Here is a 14,676-nt window from a genome sequence, read left to right on the forward strand (position 1 = left end):
AAATCACGACAAATACACATTTCTGTATGGCTTTAGATTTCCATCAAAATTGGCATTTATGATTTTTTTTTTCAAATTCCAATTCAATTTACTTGAATAAATAACTGAAGAAGAAAATACAAAAAAATGGTTAGCCATCAAGCTCTTAGGAAAGTGTGCAGCTAAATCAACAAGATATTTTACAATAAAATGAAAATAAAACAAAACCAAAGTGAGAGAGCCCATACAGTGTCATTCTATGGTGGAAATCAAACCTTAACATGAATTTTTGTATCTTCACAAGCGGAAATTTACGAAAATTTAGGGGAAGGGCAAGGATTTTTTTCACTTCTTTAAATGAGGATAAGAAAAAATATACCTATACTTTCTAAAATTTAAGGGGTTGGGAGATCCGTCCATCTTAACCCTCGCTTAACTTGACCCATTTAACTCAATCCTCGTTCAACTCAACTCGAGCTTAACTCAACCCCGGTAGAGCTCAATTGTCACTCAGCTAATTTAAATAGATGGAGCTGAACAGGGTTGATTTAAACGAGGGTCGAGGGGGGGGGGGGAATGTACTCCAGCAAAAATCATCGGAAAAAAGAAGAAAATCTGGAGAACAAATAATAACAAACAAAGGACTAGAAATACAATCTTAACCTCGCAATTATCCCTGGACTCAAAGGAAAGAGCCTCAAATCTTGCAAACAACCGACTTTAAATAAAGGTTGCGTGGATAAACTTTTTTATGAAGCAATACAAATGTTACATACTGCGATGGCATATAGGCCAGGGGACAAAATAATCTAGGGGGCGGATGCTTCACACTTCGTTTTCGTCCAATTGGTGCCACTGGATAACACAACACTTATTTGGAGTTTGGTGATTTTTCTTCTTTTAAAGTTCCATATCCCATATATTATCATTAACAAACAGGTCACAAGAAAAGCAACAGTTAAATCTCCATATAATACTGACAAAAGTTTGGTAAATTTGTAGTTTACAACAAAATTTAGCTAGGATGAAAGTGAATACATCACTAGGTGCTTTTTGTTATGTTCTTCTATAATTCAATAATTATTTCTGGAACAAATTCCATATTGAGCCCTTAATAGGGCCAAAAGGTAAAACAGTCCATAGTTATCAAAAGTTCAAAAACGTGATTTAAAAAAAATTATCTAGTAAAAAAAAAGTTGCTATTTTCAGCTGACTCAGAATGGTTATTATTGTTTTCCTTAGTCTTGGTAGTAAAATGTAATTAAGGAAACAAATATGCAGAACCTTTATAAAGAGCCATATACCCCTCAAAAATGACATCACAGCAAAACTGATCATCTTTGGAGGGGTATCAAGCTCTTTTTAATCTAAGCTCATTCAAAACAACCTTTTACTAATTACGACTAAGGAAAATAATAATTACCATTCCTGAATGAGCTAAAAAATGGCAATTTTTTCTCACTAGCCGTTTTAGCCCTTTAAGGGCTCATAATGGAGTTTGCTCCAGAAGCAATTATTGAATTATGAAAGAGCATAAAAAAAGACATAAGGATATACACTTTCAGTATAGCTAATTTAGGTCCATTTTTGAAAACTGCAAATTTGCAAAAAGTTTTTTTTATTATCAGTATTATATGGACTTATGGAGATTATACAATGCTGATAAAGAAATTTCCATATAGATACTATATGGGAAACTTATTAATACGAATTGTATTATTAGTCTGTGTGTATTCTCATGGCCCCAAAATAGTTCTGCATAATTTTTCTTGGTTATATTTAATATCTTCATTAGTTTAGCTTATTTATAAGTATATTTTAAGCCTAGACAGATGTTTACAAATGATTGCAAAATAGATATAATCATAATTAGATTATAGATTATTATAATCTATAATTAGATATAATGATGTGATTATATCTTCGCGAAGCATAACAGCAGCTTGGCGCAGCGGAAGCGCGCTGGGCCCATAACCCAGAGGTCGGTGGATCGAAACCACTAGCTGCTAATTTTTTCTCTGACTTAAAAGCGGCAAGTTTTAAAGAAACATGTTTTTAAATTAAGTCACGTCTTCATTATGGATTTGTCAAGCAAGGCTACGCGTGATTTCTGAATTTTCTGGGAGTTACTCTTTCCAATGGATCTTTCTAGGGCTGAAGAAACGAATGAGGCAAATAATAATAATAATAAGAAAATAAGATCCTCCAGAGCCATACTTGCGAATACGGCGTCGAATCGACATTTCTCTGGCAGAGTTATTTTTAGAGAGACAAGTAGCAAGCCAGTCGCACAATCTTGCTTTGTTGGGATCGATTCCTGGGCCCCATATTATCAAGCCGAGCATTAATCCACTGTGTTACAACAGGGCAAATTAGGCGCATTTGAAGTGACTTAATTCGCAAAATTTGCACCAGCTTTATTAGCCTCGTTCTTACCGTAATCATGGCATTGTTAGTAAATACGGTGCTACGGACATCACTGAGTCATACGAAAGATTAAATACTGTTTTAGCTGATAATGCTGTTTATTCTCTAGGTTGTTTCCACCCCTTATTTAGATTGTTTTGCCGTTAGTGATTGTGCATTATGTTTGTGTATTTTGAAGTATCTTCATGTTTCTTTTTCCTAGTACTCTGTTTGTGTTTGTTGTTTTGTAGCGGGTTAAAAATAAATTGTTATTATTATTAAAATGTGAAGTCTGGTGAACGAAAATCTGTTTTCACTTGGTCGACTTTGCCTGAAAAAACTATGCTGGCTTTATTTAAACCTTTGTATTAATTTTCTTGGAAATCTCTTATACGGACAATTGTTTGAATGAAGCTAATCATGCAACATTATATTGAAGCTGATCTTTTTTGTATGAAGGAGCATCTAAGCATTGCAAGTCATTTCCCACGCATCCTGGATTGAATGGTGGACGTATAAATTCAAACTAAGATTAAGAAGTTACTGCAAAAAAAAAGCTGAATTTTTCACTACAATTTCTGAGTTAATTATTCATTATAAGACCAATTCTGAAGATTGTCCTAAGTGTTTTTAGCTAATTGTAAGCTCGCACTACTTTTCAGTTGCAATAGCTTTCTATTTTCTTTTTACTCTACAGATTTACTAGAATATTAAAAAAAAAATACAACAAGAAGAAAAAGAAGAAAACAATGAGGCTTACCAGTTATCGAGCATGGGAACTGCTGTATGAGGACTGACAAGCAGAACGCCATCTGAAGCACAAGCTGTGACATTAATGTTTCTTATAATAGGGGCCCTTAAGATTGACTGCAATGCAGGGCTTTTCTCTCCGTGAAGATAACCCGCACCAGATATCTGGACAAATTGCACTATAGATTCATTTGCTAATTTAGCTAGATGAGGAGGTATATGCTCGTGCTCAAAATTGGGAACTGAAATCCTTAGACCTCCCCAGTACCCAAGCTCCTCCTCTAAATTCCTTTCCCCGCAAGAAATAAACACAAAATCGTCTTCCCAGTGGCATTCTCGCTGTAAATAATCGCGATCTTCACCATCAAGCCTTATCGGACAATCTATAAGTCTTGGTTCTTTTCCTGTACACTGATAGGGTTCAGCCCATGTATGAATCCGTAGAAGACTATCCCACAGATATTCGTAGCGTCTGCCACGTTTTTGATGGACGTTTATTACTTCATATCCAAGTTCGCGGCATACAACTTGTGCATCTACTTCTGTAAAACGAGTATCACATACTGGGACCCATTGGGTTAATGTTTTGTTAAAAACTTCAAGGTAACCTTCACGATTAGAACACGACCCGTCTCTACAGAGTCGCACACTTGGAGTATCAACTGCTCTAATCATTCTAAACCGGGGTGTTTTAACAGCTGCAGGACGCATCTTGATTGGGGCTGACCAATGACCTTCAGCTATTAAATTACCAAGCACTAAAATACCAACACTAGGATAAAACTCTAACTCTACTCCAGGAAGTATCACTAACGTACTACCGGGCATGACTGTTATGTCTCTTTGTACTATATATGGTGTCCTACGATAAGGTAGAGTCAAAAAGCCGTTAATTCTGCCTCCTAAATTATTTAAATCCACCATCTGTCTTGGAGGTCTTGTTGATGACTGAGGACCAGCTACATCAGGCTCGAGAAGAAAAGGCTGGTACCTTGCAAGGGCATAAACATTCCAATCATCAAAATCGAAAATTCTATCTTCAATGGCTTTGATATCATTGCTACCCCACCAGTTACGCTGTGCGTTTATTGTATTATCAATTCGGGCAGTATGCAAGCCAGCTAGAAGCTCATAGTCTAGCTCATTATGATCAAAAATATTATCAGTAATATTTACTTTTTGTACTCCTTTAAGGGCTAATACGTATGAAAAAATTTGATGATACCCTGCCGTCCTCATTATATTGGAACTGTGCTGGTTGTACGTAATTCGATTATAGGTGAAATTAGCAAGTATATCACCTAAAATATCCGATTGAGAATCTGCAGCAAATTGTATAATAAAATCACCAGCATTTTTCTCTATTAAATTGCCACTTATTTCGATTGATTTTTCCATCCCCGTCACACTAAGTAGCCCATTTTTGCATCTATTATTGCGGAATTGATTACCAAACATTTTGAATACGGCATAGTGGCCGTCTACTGAAAACGCGAAATTTTGATTCTTCTCAAAGACACTATCCTCGACGTATACTGTATGTGTATAGTTTTCATTGTAATGATAGACAAATGGGAGCTCAATAGAAAAACCCAGCTCATTATTATCAGTCATAGCAACAGATTTAAGCGTCCAATGATATAAATTGCTTGAATCCCTCAAGTCTCTTGACTGCTGTACAATAGCACGTCCATTTTTTTCGATCCTTGTATTATTGATACTATATTTTATTTCGGCCAATGGCTGTTTACCAGTGTGTCTATGGGGCGTGGCCACAAGAATTGCCTCTTTTTCATTTGATGTAATATCGGAAAAAACAAATTCGATGCTTTCGTTCGATCTTCGAAGGTTATACCAGTTACCATCAGGACTGTATACCCTGAAATTAAAAAAATATGTTATATGTGATTTCATAAGTTCATCCTTGAAAAGAAAACAAGGAAACAAATTGATGACCAAAGACTTATTGCAAAGAATTTTGTGCTTTGGAACGATCCTAAATGAAAATGTTTTGGGACCTTGCCACGGAAAAATACCAAAATTTAGCCTACAATGTCTTTCCCTTTTCTGAATTCCACCATGTATGACGTCCCCCCCCCCAAACAAAAACGAAACCTTCCTTTGAATTCTTAAGCCAAAACCTGAAACTAGAGAAAATTCCGTAATGTTAACCAATATTGAAGTTTTTAGAAAAATAAAGAAATTAATTTTTAAAAAGCTTCTCGTAAAAAAAATCTTTCCAAATAAAAGTAAAGAGCCATATTCAAACTTGGTATGAGCAGAATTAAAGTCCTATAACAATTCAAACTTAAAACGACATGAAATTATTGTCAAAGAATACTTGAAACCCGAAATCAATAGAAACTAAAATGAATAGTTATTTCAAACTTATAGGTAACAGATACTGATATAGATGAATAAATCTTAAACAGTAAAATTACAAGGAATACTCGAGTCAAACTTAAAACGAACAAACATAACTACAAACAGGAATTTGGCTACTACCCTAACCCTCTCTCCCTGTCTGCTTGAGTCTATTGTACCATTTGCCTTTTACTGAAAACAAAATAAATTAGGGATTTTAAGGATTTTTCAGTAATTATCACACTGAAAATTCAAACAATTACTACTAAATAAAATCTCAGCTTATTGAATTTTCTAGGAATGAATATCATTATATAATTAAACATTCAGTTTATTTTCATTACTTCTTTGCAGTTATCTTGTTTATTGCAGTATTTTTTTTGGAAGTATTTATATTGGGTTTAATATATTGTGTGTATAGCTTTTAGAGTGGGCGTATGGGTGTAATTTAAAATCTTTTGCAAAGCGAAAATGTTACAAAGTTTTATACAGGAAAAACAGCCAACCAGGTAGTATACGCACATCTTGGATGAGACCTTGGATAATAGGGGGGAGGTGTTGAGAGAAGAAATTTGAAAGAAAAAATATAAACTAATTAATTGGTAAGTGTAAGAAATTACGGAGAGAATCAACATCATAAAATTTGGCGTGTACTGTTTTGAAACAACAAGTTAAACGACAGGTTTTTTATATTTAAGGCTTTGTGATTATTACAATTCCAAAATTTCATACATTTTTTTTGTCTTTATTTCACCTTTGAGAAAGAGGGCAAGCACGCCTATTCTTTTTCAAAAAAGTTAGGACAGGGGTAGATGATTAAGGGTATTAGAGCACACACTAGCCTGCTTTGGTTTTAGCATCATTCTCATCAAAAGCTATCCATTGATAAACAAATATTAAAATTTCAAATACACGATGTAGACAAAAAAAAGTAAAAAAGTAAATAAAAAAATACCTGTTATAATGAAGAGAGTGAAAACCTCTTTCGTTTCGTTCAATTTTTCCATTTATAACTGTAAGTTTGGGATGTGGACTTGGTAAGAGCCGGGAGCGTGCAATCTGCAAGTTTGATCCTAAAGAAAAATGACAGATTAAGCAGACAAAATTAAAATGATTATGTGAAAAAAAGACAAGTCTAACAGGAGTTAAAGCAAAAAAAATATAGACAGAGGAAAAGAAAATAATAGATGCGGTTAAATTTTGATTAGGTTTTAGAATTAGCTTAAATTTACTAGCACACTCTATGAGGGTGGATACCCTTTGATTGGTCCGAACAATCCTAGTTGGAAGAATTTAAAAAAGCGCTTAAGAAATGCGTACTTTGGATTTTGAACACCCCCACCCCACACAGAAAAACCTTGGTGTTTAAGTCTTAATTTTTTTCTATTGTTTTTTAAAAGTGGGATGATTTTCTCTAACCTAAAAGATACTGTCTAAGCAGATTCGGACTCAAAAAACAGTATGATCCCTCCCCCGCCATAAAAGAAATAAGACGAACTCCAGAAGTAAAGTAGAATTATATCACTTACACAAAATCATGTGAACTCTTTGGATCACTTCATCTGTGACTCGTCTTGGTGGCCCTCAATTACTAACTAAATCTAACTTTATTAAAAAAAAAAAACATGAAAGAAAAGACGAAACACAAAAAGAAACAAAGAAAACATACACGAAATACAAGAAAAAAGGAATTAGCCAAGCGAGACAAGAAAAAAAAATCCATAAATTAAAAATCTTTCTAAGCTCTTGGTTTCTTCGCCGTTCCACGAGCCCGTGAAAACGAACTGTAAGTAAAGAATGACTTGTAATAAAAGTAACAAAAACTCTGAACAAGGGAATTTCGACAACAAAATCTATAGTAAAAGAGCTGGATTTCGGTGGTGATTCTAAATACAGAAAATTCAATAATTCAATAAATTATCGAAATTATAATTCAGTAAATTCAAAAAAATATTCAAAAATTTTCAATATATATTGAATAATTCCATAAATTCAATAAATTTAAATTTAACTATCAAACGCTAAATGTCTTAAGTATTTTGTTTAATTATGGAAAAGGAAAAAACACACCAAATTGGGAAGTTATCATATTACTTTTTATATTTTCCCAAGGCCTCAAAAACACCTTTTAGAACCCGTTTAAACTTTCCATGAAAACAGTTTAAGAGAAATTATGAGAGGCCAGGGTATCAAGCCAAAAACAAAAATAAACTTCGCATTAATAAGAAAAAATCAAATTCAAAGCAAACAGAATTAATATGAATAAGAGAAATACTGAAAAATAACCCTATTAATTTTCATTTTAAAGCATGGCTTCTTAACTGAATTAATTTTAACTTTAATTATGGAAAAAAAACACACCAAACTGAGAAGTTATGATATTATTTTTCATATTTTCCCAAGGGGTGATTGTGCTTAACCAGTGGTCTTAGAATATGGGACAATGGTCCTTTAGAATGGAATTGAAATTTATAGTCCCCGTTTTAAGAAAAGAAAAGTAATCTCGTCACTACAAGTAAGCGTTTCCTGCCATTTTGTGGCAAAAACATTAATGTTAGGCAAAAGAGTGTCAAAATATACTCAAGTAAAATCTTGAGATGGCCAATCAATTTGAATTTATTCAAAAGCATATCAATTCAACGTTCCAGTTACATAGGCCATAAGGTCTGATAATAGCGCACTTGTCCCCCATACAAAATGAACGGCTAATAATAAATAATTTAAGCCAAAAGAGGCCTGAGGCCATAAGGTCTGGCAATTGCGCACTTATCCCCCCATAAAAAATGAATGGCTAATAATAAATAATAATAGACCATAAGAGGCCAGAGCCCATAGGTCTGGCAATAGCGTATTTGTTCAACATACAAAATAACGGCTAATAATAAATAGTTAATGGCCATAAGTTCTGATTGCCATTAGTTCTGACAGTAGCACATTTGTTTCAAAACCCATACGGAGCCCATACGAAATAAACAGTTAATAATAAATAACTGTTTAACCTTCATTTAACTAAGTTTATTCATTTGAGGCTGCATAGAAATATGCATAGTGATGTGTAGTTGTACATCATCGATTCGGGAAGAGGATTAGTCGATGTTTATTGGTGTTTTGGGAAGGTATGTTCGTGTCGAAGGCTTAAAAAGCAGCCCTTTACGCGCTTAAGTGAGTCGCGGGTCAATTATCATAAAAAACTATAATTAAACAGTACCCTTGTCAATAGAAACCCAAACTCTAAACATTGAACTCAAATTCCAAAATGAGCATCCGCAGAATCTACTATTCATGCTTATTGTAAAGATACAAAATTTGCTACAGTAAGTAAGCATATATGCAGTCGATAAGAATTTACCATTATTCAAATAAAACAGATAGTTTAAGAGTGTCACGCAGTTGCGCCCAAGGCATTATGGTGGATTCTTTTAAAGGAAAAGGATGTACCCAAGGCCTCAAAAAGATCTTTTACAACCAAGTTTAAATTTTCCATGGAAACAGTTTTACATAAATTATGACAGGCCAGGGTATCAAGCCAAAAAAAAATAAACTTCGTATAAGTAAAAAAAAAAAAATCAAATTTAAAGCAAACAGAATTAATATGAATAAGAGAAATGCTAAAAAATAACCCTATAAATTTTCATTTTAAAGCATGGCTTCTTAACTGAATTAATTTTAGCTCATTATAGGTTTCGGTTACACTTTTTACTTAAAAAAAAACAACAAAAAAAACTTCAACTGACATATCTTTGTCATGTTTTAATAGTATCTTCATTCAATAGTTTAGAAGTACTACTTTCATTTCTTACGAGAATACTAAAAAGGGATACAGTAAAACATGATGATGACATAAAACGTCAACTCTTCATATCTAATAGTTCTATCTCTATCCACGCCACTATTGCTATTATTGCTGCCATAACATTGTATCTTAAGGATGGTTGAGTGATAAGCTCAATTGTTGTGAAAATACTAAAAAGGGATACAGTAAAACATGATGATGACATAGAACGTCAATTCTTCATATCTAATAGTTCTGTCTCTGTCTACGCCACTATTACTATTATTGCTGCCATAACATTATATCTTAAGGATGGTTGAGTGATAAGCTCAATTGTTGCGAGAATACTGGATACATTAAAACATGATGATGACATACAATGTCAACTCTTCATATCTAATAGTTCTATCTCTATCTACGCCACTATTACCATTATTGCTGCCATAACATTATATCTTAAGGATGGTTGAGTGATAAGCTCAATTGTTGCGAGAATACTGGATACATTAAAACATGATGATGACATACAATGTCAACTCTTCATATCTAATAGTTCTATCTCTATCTACGCCACTATTACCATTATTGCTGCCATAACATTATATCTTAAGGATAGTTGAGTGATAAGCTCGAGTTCCACAGCCACACTTTACGAACAATCTCCAGAATTAACTCTAAATAATCTTGATTCAAAAGAGATTACTTACTTTTAAAAGAAGTTATATAGATGACCGTCGATCCTAATGGCTGTAGTCCAGGCTTATATCTAACAGTGACTTGATATGTACTTGTTACATCAGGTAGACTACCCGGATTTTTTCGAATATCCCAAACTTGGTCACTAAGTTCACCAAAATCTTCAAAACGAAGCTGCTCTGAGCTTGAAAACTGAATCGGATGAAGAAGCTGCATGCCAATTACATACAAAGGGTCAGTCTACAACAAAAGTATATTTAATTTTTTTACAAAATAAAATAGACCAACAAAAGCTAGCTTCTCAGTCTTTTTGTCACCTCCCTCAGCTCGTTCGAGACAGTACTCCGAGCCATAGTTCCCCGTATATGACTCAGGCCCTCCACCCGTACTCTGTACACAAGGGTCGGCTCAGATCGTCAGCATGAGAAACTCATGCCGTTATGCCTGGAATTTTCTGGAAGGTTTTTTTCAGAGATTTTGGGGGGATTCTTACGTTCTATATCCATTCTCAAGAGTTCCAAGATTATTCTTCTGAATTTTCGTGTTTCTACCTTGATAAGTTTAGCTTGTTTAACAGTGCACACAAAAACTACTTATTTTCATATGTATAATATACAGTTATACTGGAAGTATATCTACCCGAGGGAACAGGTTCCCCTGACAATTACTGCTTTCTTTTCAATACCCTCCGCACTGGTACAAAATCTTCATTTAGGCCAGTGGTTGTCGGATCCCACTGAAAGAAATAAAAGTCGTGTGCTTGGAACAAATAGTCCGTACGCCAGCAAACATTGATCTGAACACTATTTGATTTTGACCCCCTTACTAAAGCCTAGAAGCACCTCAACAGAAAGCCACAATGCAGAGGGGGAGGCGGTTTCTTCCAGTAGCTCTCCGTTATCGATAATTTCCAAGAAGTAGTCACACTTTTACATGACCCTTCGGAATGAAGGCAAAAAGTCACGCCTGTCTCGGCGCTGGACCACCAGCAGGTGCAATAAGTTAAGTAAGTAACTACATATTTGGTTTCTCTAAGAGTGTCCTGCGTGCGAGAGCATAATTCAGTATGTGCATGTATTTCCGTACCTATTGGCAAAAACATTTCTTTTATGCTATAAATATGCCCCACCATGGACTTATGATAACTTTCGACTATAACGTAGAAATTCAGCTAATTCTAGCTCGTTAAACCAAACATTGGTTAAAAATAGAGTACTAGAATTCAAACAAGCGTAAGAATTTGTTACTAATAAAACAGGAACAATGAACAAATCCTGTTCTGCAAGCTATATGTTGAAGTGATCATGTCATGTTTTCAGTAATAGCTGCTTTCTAGTAAAAAGCGAACGATGGTCCATAAGACCATAGGATGTTGTTTTAGTATCAATAAAGTTCTTAAGTAGGCTCCAGGAAATAAAAGAACAATTTACATTATTCTCAATAGGTTTTTACCAGGACATTTTTGCCTCAGATTAGTCTACAAAAATATATTCAACGGATCGGATCAAATTAAACAAACTCAGATAATATAAAAACACCTTAAACGGCTTTAATTTTTTCTCTTTGAAAAACATACTAAACCCGTATATGTTTCGGCTTTACGAAAATATTATGCTATTTTATGTTTCCAAATAACGCAAAAAAAAAAAAAAAAAACAAAAAAAAAAACAACTAGCGCGTTTGCGCTGGGCTTTTTTAATTGAAAATAATATAAACAAATATGGTGGGCTGAACATTGCTACCAGGTGACTAGAACCTAATACAACATGTCAAAATATTTTTGACACTTTTATTTAATTCATCTGCCAACAGTAAACAAAAATCTCTTCCAACACCCCACAGCGACTTTTTCGTAGCAGAAAGATTGGAATTTTTTTTACTTTCTTGGGTTCTGAATGAGATTATATTTTCACTCGTGTTGATTCCTGATGATCAGAAATCAATAACACGTCATAATAATACAATAGATATTCCCTCAGAAAAAATTAACAAGGTAACTGCATTCAACACTCTACACCTACATACACTTTTTGGTGTGTTTAGTTTTTTGATCTTTTTCGATCCACTATAATCTTTTATTGATGGTGGATAAATAAATCATTATTATTAATGTAATCAAGAATAAATTTAAGTTGAGCCTATTTGATGAAGGCATTGCGTAAGCCCTACGCCAAATTCGGCGAGATAAGAATAACATATCAACAAATCTCTTGATATATACCATGAGGACTCGTCAAGTTATGGCACACAATTGTGCAGACAAATTGGCCCATCTCATCCTACGATCAAGAACGAAGTAAGTAATTTTTCCCTGCTTCCTAGAAAGATTAAGGCAAAAAATGAAAGTGCGTGGCGCTCCTGAGGTAAAAACTCGTAAGTGTTTTCTGATAATCACTGCGACGTTGTCGTTATGTTCACACTGAGGCTGGTGGTGTCATATGACTCTGGATAACTAATAAAATATGGAATAATTTCTCACACTTCCATTCTAGTCTTGAAAATTTCAGTTTTTCTCAGTGGTAGGAAAAAATTAATTACTTCTTGCTTTTTATCTTCCAAGCAAAAGCAAGTAGTTAAAATTTTATTATTAGTTCCGGAAAGAAAACGGAGTACAAGATAAAACTGGACAAAATAAAAGCTATCCATTATTTATTGCGAGTTGATTTTTTTCCATTTAGTTCCTTGAGCCAGACATATATTTTGAGCATTTAAATGATAAATTTAATAAATAATCTTTATCTGATTAATAGCACTTCTAGCTATATGTCTCATTAATTTTCAAATTTAGAAGTGTATCTACTATGATAAATGGTAAGGTGAAAATTTTCTTGATTTGGATCATGCAGATAATCTAGATGAAAATATTAGCAACTTGGATATTTTTTTAGATTTTTGGGAAATTTTGAGGGTTCAGAGTGAGAAAGTAGGCTTGAAAATGAATGTAAAGAAAACTAATCTGCTGAAATTAGGAATAAACGAAGATAAAAAGTGATATTGGGTAAACAAAAAACAAAAATGGGGTCATTAATAAGAAAAGTGGGTACAGACAAGCTGCAAAACATAGGATAACATACATGGAGGATAATTTCTCACTGTCCAAAATTTTCGAGAGAAAATCATGAATTGTTTTTGAATGAGCTCTGACATACCAGATGCTATGGTGACGACAGTAGTCAAGTAAGGCTACCCTGAAAAATTTTCACTTTGAAAGGTTAAGGATTTGTAAGGAATCCTTCGTCTGGACAAAACCTCCAGAATTCATTTGGATTTTGACATGAGTCCACCGATCCTTCAGAAGAGGGTGTTTACTAGGGAGCTATATTGTCTCTTCTTTTTCCGGTGTATTGTGACGATTTTAATAAGAGTTTAAGTGCTAATAAACTAGTTTCCATATCAGATATGTTTGAATTAGAAAGTTAACTTACCCTAATGACCATAGTCATTAGGGCCGACGTGAAATCTTCAGGTTTGTTATTTTGCTTTAAAGACGATGAACTAGAATTATGATGTTGTAGCAATCTCGTTTTTAAATTCTGGTTAGTACGTCCCACATAAGAGCTTCCACAAGTACATGGGATTTTATAAACCCACTTTGTTGCTCTACGGAAGTCCGATCCTTTCCAAAATTTAAAAAACTAGCCAAAGTATTACTACCTCTTAAAGCTACCTTTAAGTCATTATTTTGTAAAATTCTTTTAAGTTTTCCACTCAAACCTGGAACATATGGTAGAGAACAAAAAATGTCCCAAAAAATGTTATCCACTTGTCCCGCAACGCTTAGTATGTTATTCAGGATTTTAAGAGCTATGATATTCTGTGCAACTTCGCGAGGACCAAGAGCGTTTGTTTTGTTTCTTGAATCCCAGGACACCCCTTTTCTCACTGCTTAGATTGTGTGGCAGTTACCTTGGCTGTTGTGTGGCAGTTACCTTGGCAGAATTCCATTACCTTGGCTTTATCTTTAAAGAGCGTTTGCTTGATAATGCCCAAATTCACCAAGCTTTGAGGTTGATTATCTCGTAGACAATCTGCTGCTTTGTTGGTTAAATTATTAGGTAACTGACGTCAAACCCAGCCTATAATTTCTTATCATGTCAATATTTTTTGAATTGGCCCTTGCCAATTATAAGATTCATGGTCTACATCATTCAAAGTTACATATAATGGTTACTTAGTATTTTCGCATCGGTTTCTCGCAACACAGGTGATACTGAGAAGTTTTTAAACTTTTATTTGCCAGCGTTTTATGAGCTTTATATGACATCCTACGCTTCCCTGCGTAGGAGAATTGTTCCAACTGTTTTATTTTTATTATCCATTCTATTCTCTACCTGTTTTATCTTTAAGCTTCGCCAATCATTTGAGCCTAAGACTACCGAAAAAATCATGATTCTGATTTCTTAAATGCTAAGAAAAGACCTCTATGAAGCCTTAAGACATTAACAAATAAATACCTCAATTATAAAAGTAATTTCAGAATCACTCGGGTCTGTTCTATAAGTTATCAGGTACTTGGATTGTTCTGGCTGAATTCGGACATTTGACACCGTCCCAGGAAGCGGAATTATGTCGTCTTTGTTCACGTACCGCAGCCAGCCTATCAGCTCTCTCTGGTCATTTTTATGCAGGGTGGGGTTGTAGTGTATACCAGCACGCTCATTACCTGCTATTGTGCAATCTAAAAGATAATCATATAAATTGATACGAGT

At 34.2% G+C, this 14,676-nt stretch overlaps 1 protein-coding gene and 1 non-coding gene across 2 annotated transcripts in view; one reads left to right on the forward strand and one right to left on the reverse strand.

The window, feature by feature from the left end:
- LOC136029355 (protein bark beetle-like) overlaps positions 1–14,676 on the reverse strand; it is a 141,743-nt gene that overhangs the window by 43,992 nt on the left and 83,075 nt on the right. Inside the window, exons 12-15 of the mRNA XM_065707660.1 lie at positions 14,422–14,645; positions 9,979–10,207; positions 6,455–6,572; positions 3,146–5,014 (exon numbers count right to left, since the gene is read on the reverse strand). Of these exons, the coding sequence (XP_065563732.1) occupies positions 3,146–5,014; positions 6,455–6,572; positions 9,979–10,207; positions 14,422–14,645 (2,440 nt within the window). The remainder of the gene's footprint in view (positions 1–3,145; positions 5,015–6,454; positions 6,573–9,978; positions 10,208–14,421; positions 14,646–14,676) is intronic.
- On the forward strand, positions 1,917–1,988 carry Trnam-cau (transfer RNA methionine (anticodon CAU)). The gene has a single exon. It is a non-coding gene; the product is annotated as a tRNA-Met (tRNA).

The sequence above is a fragment of the Artemia franciscana genome, chromosome 7, assembly GCF_032884065.1.
Source record: "Artemia franciscana chromosome 7, ASM3288406v1, whole genome shotgun sequence".
Lineage (NCBI taxonomy): Eukaryota > Metazoa > Arthropoda > Branchiopoda > Anostraca > Artemiidae > Artemia > Artemia franciscana.